At 40.7% G+C, this 7,284-nt stretch overlaps 1 protein-coding gene across 1 annotated transcript in view; it reads left to right on the plus strand.

The window, feature by feature from the left end:
* tmeff1a (transmembrane protein with EGF-like and two follistatin-like domains 1a) overlaps positions 1-7,284 on the plus strand; it is an 88,627-nt gene extending 81,343 nt beyond the window's left edge. Inside the window, exons 8-10 of the mRNA XM_029452676.1 lie at positions 344-467; positions 706-867; positions 4,107-7,284. Coding sequence (XP_029308536.1) covers positions 344-467; positions 706-867; positions 4,107-4,191 — 371 coding nt within the window. The 3' untranslated portion in view covers positions 4,192-7,284. The remainder of the gene's footprint in view (positions 1-343; positions 468-705; positions 868-4,106) is intronic.

Consider the following 7,284-nt stretch of genomic DNA (forward strand, 5'->3'; position numbering starts at 1 on the left):
AGCGTGTCTTTGATTTATTATCATTGTTATTGTTTATTATTATATCACCATCTTTCTTCTTATTATTACTCTTTTAGTTATTTTAATAGAAAATTCATTTTCAAAGACACATGAAATGTTCTTTAAAACTTTATTTATTATTGTTTGTCTAAATAATAATAATAATCTAAAACGTAGTTTTTAAAGTGGATTCGTCTTTTTTTATTACTTTAAGTTTTCAGTTCATTCATCCTGATACATTTACACATTTTATACTCTTTAACCAAAGAAATAAATAAAAACAAAGACGTATGTGTTAGTTCCTCTCATGTGCTGCTGTAACGTGCCGCTTCCGTTTGTTCAGAAACCACGGGTCTGGACCACGGCGACGGGTTCTACGCCGGGATGCCGATCCCCTGCGCCGACAGCTACGCCGGCTTCTGTGTTCACGGGAAGTGTGAGATCAAGTACAACATGGCCACCTGCAGGTCTGTGACTTCCTGTTAGTGCGTAGAGCTCAGTCGTGCAATGTAACTAAGCACTCGAGTACTTAAAAGAGCACTCAGTCCTGTGCCTGAACGCATCCTTTGTGGACTGATGCTGACGTGTGTGTGTGTGTGTGTGTGTGTGTGTGTGTGTGTGTGTGTGTGTGTGTGTGTGTGTGTGTGTGTGTGTGTGTGTGTGTGTGTGTGTGTGTGTGTGTGTGTATGTGTGTGTGTGTGTCAGGTGTGATGCAGGCTACAAAGGCGCTCAGTGTGACGAGCCTCAGGACTTCAACATCCTCTACGTGGTTCCCAGTGGACAGAAGCTTCACTACGTCCTCATCGCCGCCATCATCGGCGCCGTGCAGATCGCCATCATCGTCGCCGTGGTGATGTGCATCACAAGGTGAGGTCCACTAAAATCTAAGGCCCTTAAAATAACTTTATTGCAAAAGCCAACAGATACAGGATGTTTCCTCTTAATTTACACATTTATTTGAAATGTTTGACAAATGATTTTATGATCATGTATAAATATATATATATATATATATATATATTTATGATCAAGATGTTTTTCATTAAGCGGCTGAAATATTTCCAGGTGCGACTTTAAGAAATCAAGTGCATAAATGAATCTATTGTAATAAACTGTAAGAGGTAAACAACCTTTAAAATGTTCTTAACTAAACAATAAATGTTGAGCGTTTTTTAATGGGTTGAACCTCTTGATCAGAAGGAAAGATGAATAAATAAATAAATAAGGACCTTTTATAGGAATACATTATGGGATGGTTCATGTTTTTAAAACATGAAAGAATACTTTGACATTAGTCCAGTTTCAGCTGTAAATATCGATACTCAAATATTTGTGTACAACAAGCTGTCAGATAAATGTCGTGAAGTAAAAAGTAAAGTATTTTCCACTTAATGAGTAGAAGTATAAATATATACACTATATATATAAAGTGGCATAAGAAGAAAATAACATATTTGTACTTAAGTCCACGACTTGAGAAACGCTCAGTTTGCACTTTGAGTCTTGACCCCGGGTCTCCTCCGAAGACTTGTAATTAATTTCTCATTAATTTGATTCTAATACTTTTCCTCACTGTGAAACTTTCTTTCAATAATCTCCTAAATGTCACCTAATACAGAAACACGGGACTGTCTTTGAGAACAATCATATAGTTTTAAATATTTCAACATAGTTTCTGCGAGAACAGGTTTTATCCATAGATGGTGGACGGCTCTAAATACTACAATACCCATGATCCTCGGCTGCCAGTGGTGTGGAGAAGAAGCCAGTGAGAGTGGCTGAATTCATAAAAATGTACCCAGAAGTCAAAGAGTCAAACAATCCTCAACCTCAGTTTTTAAATCTGTGGCTTCTTGTACGTGAACCAGATGTTTTCTAACAGCTGTTCACCTTTATGATTCAGAGATAAAGATATTAAGTGTTTTATGAGGTAAACAGACCAAAAGACGGAAACAGCTTTAGAAAGCCACACGTGTGTCACGCTGGGGTGAAGGTGAGGACCCAAATGCAGTACTCTGGACGAGGTCTTAACAAAAAGCGAGCTTTATTGAAATAAAGCCGAAGCTAACAAAATACAAAGTAACAAAAACACAAACCAATCAGGGGACGAGCAGAACACGAGCAGAACACGAGCAGAATACGAGCAGAACACGAGCAGAACACGAGCAGAACACGAGCAGAATACGAGCAGAACACGAGCAGAACACGAGCAGAATACGAGCAGAACACGAGCAGAACACGAACAGAATACGAGCAGAACACGAGCAGAACACGAGCAGAATACGAGCAGAACACGAGCAGAACACGAGCAGAATACGAGCAGAACACGAGCAGAACACGAACAGAATACGAGCAGAACACGAGCAGAATACGAGCAGAACACGAGCAGAACACGAGCAGAACACGAGCAGAACACGAACAGAATACGAGCAGAACACGAGCAGAACACGAGCAGAACACGAGCAGAATACGAGCAGAACACGAGCAGAATACGAGCAGAACACGAGCAGAACACGAGCAGAATACGAGCAGAACACGAGCAGAACACGAGCAGAACACGAGCAGAACATGAATGACAACCTGACAAAACACACCGGGGCAGACAGGGATAAATACACAGACACCAAACGAGGGAACAAGACACAGCTGGGGGAGAAAGGCAAAAACACAAGAGCAGAGTAAATGGACACAGGAGGAACATTAACAATCAGAAGGGGGGGGTAAAGTAGTGATGGGAAAATGAAGCTTTTGTGAAGCACTGAACCACTTCAGCCAATTGTTTTGGAAATGGGTTCATTACTCGAAGCTTCAGGTACAGTGACCTCTACTGGCGAAGTGCAAGGCTGCAGTGGATTTAAAGTATCTTTGCCTTGGACACATCTAAGACTGAATATCATGTTCTATTTAAAAATAAAGATTGATGATTGTGTGTACGTGTTATTGAGAAGAGAGTGCTGGGGGGAAATGTGGGCTTATTAGGCTTTAAATGATAGTACAGTTTAAGATTGGATAGAGATAAGGGAAATGAAACGCAACAGATGGACACTGGTTGGATTCGAACCCCGGGCTGCTGCGGCAAGACTTTAATTGAGGGAACGCCTGCTCTACGAGCTGCGCCACTGGGGCTGCGCATAGTTATGTAGGATGTACATTATTCTTTCAACAGATTTAGATCTGGTTCCTTTACTTGCACACAAGGAACAGATGATGCTGGCGTGCATAAAAATGGTTTCGCTAGTTGACTCGCTCCATAATGATCCAATACAAACGCAATACCAACAACTTAACAGCAATAACGCATACTACTACGACAACAACCCACACATTGTGCATTGTTTAGAGCGGTTATAAAGTGTTGAGGCGCTCAAATTCAAATCTGTCAGAATCGAGACGAGGCAGTGGCAGCGAATCACCTGATTGGACCGTGAACCAGTCCAGTGATTCATTCAGGAAATGAAGCAGTTACTGCTTCGGATGTCATGTCACGTGATTTGAAGCAAGCTTCAAAGCAGTGGTTCTGTGTAATTGTAGTCCAGAGTTTGAAGCACGTATCGAAGCTTCAGTATCACACTGCCATCACTAGGGTAAAGACACAGACAGGAAGTACAACTCGACATGTAACAAGGGGGAGTGAACACTTCAACATAAAACAGGACACCAAAGAACAAGCAGATCGTTACAGCGTGTGGTAATGTGATTGTTTCCATTAAAATACAAGTGAAAGAAATAGTTCAAAATGATCGTTTGCACATCAGGTACTGCTCTTTAGTGTTTCTCTGCTCACGGAGCAAAGTCTTGCTCTGATGTGAATTGAGCTGAAAACATCTATATAAATATAGATATATATATATATATATATATATATATATATATATATATATATATATATATATATATATATATATAATATAAATAAATAAATAACGTTTATTATTCTCACACAGCTCGTGCAGAATAATAAAGTCTCACTACGTCACACAATGCAGTTTCACTAACTTAGTGAGCGACATATAAAAGGTAATTTTGTGGATCTAAGGTCTTTAGTCTCATTGTGTACACGTTATTCAATGTAAATGAATAAATGTCTCTCTGTGTATCTTTTTTAGGAAATGTCCAAAGAACAACAGGGGTCGCCGGCAAAAGCAAAACCTGGGACACTTCTCCTCGGACACGAACTCCCGGATGGTATAGCCGTGTTGGTCTGGGTTCTTTTTTTAAACGTTTTTTCTTACGGCGTGGGAATACCATTTTTTTAACGGTAGATGTTTGGTATTAATTATTCTTTTCTCCTGGGAAACCATAAAAAAGAAGAACGAGGATATTTATTTAATGGGCCTTATCTTTCCCTCCTTTTTTTATTTTGTTTGGATGGAAACAATTTTTCTTTCTTTAACGAAGACCAAGTACACGGAGCCGAATGGTGGAAGCCCGCTGGCACTGTACGCCATTACCATGTCCGCCGTCTTACTTTAAACTGCTTCATCAGACGTTTTGTTGAATGCTTTATAAATACGGTAATGCTATTTATTGAATGATTATTTCTACGCCCCGTCTGTTTTACTAATGATGTGCAGCTGATCACCAAATGCAGTTTGTTTTAATGAGTTGTGTGTCGGACTTGGAGGCCAGCAGTGATGTAGATCTGTTTGTACTTATTCTTTGGTATGTAAAGACCAAACATGCTAATCATTTATTAGTATTCTAATAATACTTTTCTTTAAAGTAGTTTTTGTTTAGGGTTATACTTTTATTTTAAACGTTGGTTTCTGAATTCTAGTTCCTGTATATTCGCATGACTTGTGACAACTGTGTACCGTGGTGTAGTTTTAACTTTGTAAAAGAAAAGCCGACGCCTCCTCGTTCTCAGAGCCGCAGAGATCCGATGGAGTCGGACTGATGAACGGACGACACTGAGAGCGGAAGGCGTTCGTCGCTGTTGAGGGAAGGAATGTGTAACGTTTGGGGGTCTTTACCCGCTCCGGAGAATAACAAAAAGAAAAGTAGTGGGAAACATTGGAGTTCGTTCTTCAAAAAAAACACTTTTTTGCTTTGACGAGGAACAGATTCCTGTTGCTTTAAAAGGAATGTTTTTACATCTTCGTCCAGAGGATTGTAAAGGAAGTTTGGACTGCAGACATAGATTAACTCTAAATGATTTTTATGTTGTGTGTAACTGGAGAAAGTCTGGCCTACGGAGACGGCTGTAATCGAGGCTTTTCTTTGAATGTGAGAGAATAATTGTGTCTTTTTCTACTTTTGTTTGTTTTAGTTTTGCATTTTCTCCCCAGTGAAACTTTCCACGCACAGACAACTTATAAAAACACATAAAGTTTCCTTCTGGTACGAACTTCAGATGCAGGTCCTACAGATGGCAGCGGTGTGCAGCTACCGCACCGTTATCAAACTCCAATTAATGTTACAGACAAATACACACACATTTACATCCAATGAATGCCGATGCCTTTCTGTGTTTCTGTGTCCCTGTAACAGCCTGTCGTTATATTCTGTCACGTTTTGCCTTTTTGTGCGTTTTATATCCAAAGTCCCATCATTTCTTTGAAACTTGTCAGAAACTTTCCCCCAACACTCTCAAAACATTCATTACAATCATTGTGATGTAAATCAACGACGAACTAAACCTTCTCGTATCTTATACATCCTTCATTCCCCACACGTGACGCAGCCATATGTTTGTTGATGCTCAGTATTCGGGAGGTTGGAGGAATACGTAACATCTTGACTTGTAGTAAGCGTCAGTGTGTTCACGTCACATTGGATGATGTCAAGGCCTTGTTGTCTCCACAGTTACAGATCCACATCTGAAAAGTGACATGTTTTGTTTAAAGCTGACTCGTTCCAACGTGAACATTCCCAAATGTTACGAAGAAAAGATCTGTATGTTCTGTTTCCTGACGGCATGTAAAAGAATGACCTAGCATAACTCTGCTCCACTTTGGTAATTATAGTTAATAATAACTAAAACGGAGACTTCGGTCCCTCTCGATCCTCCCTCGTTTGGTCCGGACTTTCTGATTTTTTCAGTTTGATCGAAACCCTAAATGAAGGTGGAAACTTCCCCGGACCAAACAGTCGAAACTTGTTTCAATGAAGAAAAGGTTAGCATTAAACTGAACCATGTTCATTATGTTGGATGGTTCAGACTTATGGAAACTATTACACATACAGTTCTGGCAGGCTATAATCAGAACTGAAAAACAACGCAATAAAACAAAACGAGCCGCGGTAGCACACGAGGAGAGTCCATTTGAAAAAACTCACAAAGCTGTGTCGTTACACGCGCCTGAACTACGATCGTAGCTCCCAGTAGCTCCTCTGACCAGATGGATTCTTGCGTGATCTTATGATATCGCAAGAATCCATCTGTCGTTCAAGGTAAAGAGAGGATACGAACAATCAATCTACAAACCAACCAGCCAAGTATCGGGAGACGCAGCTCACGTAGACGACGACAGGACGTAATGCAGAATTCTTTAGTGCGCGAGAATCATGAAACCAAAACTAACCAGATCAAATGAAAACCTAGAACTTTGGTTCGGACTTCCAGGTGTGATATTAAAATAAACGTTAACCTCCGCAGAACAATCGGAATTCACAGTGATTTGGTGTTAAGGCCATGAGTTCAATCATTTATGTTTCTTGTGCACAGCCCATTGTGTATCTGTGGAGGCGGACCGGAACCTCCGAGGCTCGACTCCCAACTCAGCAAATACGGCAGCTTTACGACGCATACGTTTTTTTCAAAATAAGATTCCAACGTAGGTTTAGGTTTTAAGTGTACTCGTGGTTTCGGACGTTTGTTACGTAACTGCCGTTAGTAAAGTACGTAAGCTACGTGACAAAGGTAAAAAACGTATAACACGGGCTGTCTAAAAATGAGGCGGATGTGTTGACATTGGAGTTGGATGAAAGCGCGGCTCCTCATGTGTCGGGATCAGACGCCGTCGGGCGCTGGCCCAGCGTCAGTATTTGACGAGTTGGGAGTGAGACCGGGTCAGCGAAGGTCCAAAATGTGAGTTCAGGGGAGGTTTGTCTTCATTTAAGTTTCGGTCACAGGAGTTTCTGTGAGGTCTTAGTCTACAGGTCGTAGGTCAGGCCCCCCCCCCCCCCCCCAGCAACGTGTTTCTACTTGTTGTCGACCGTCGCAGCCGTGACTTCTCTAAATGTGATTAGAATGTGTTTGACATGTTAATATTCTGCATGTAGACTTTGAGAGGCTATTTTTTGTCTCTGCCAAAATAAAAAAGGAAATGTTTTTTTAATGTA

The sequence above is a fragment of the Cottoperca gobio genome, chromosome 17, assembly GCF_900634415.1.
Source record: "Cottoperca gobio chromosome 17, fCotGob3.1, whole genome shotgun sequence".
NCBI lineage: Eukaryota > Metazoa > Chordata > Actinopteri > Perciformes > Bovichtidae > Cottoperca > Cottoperca gobio.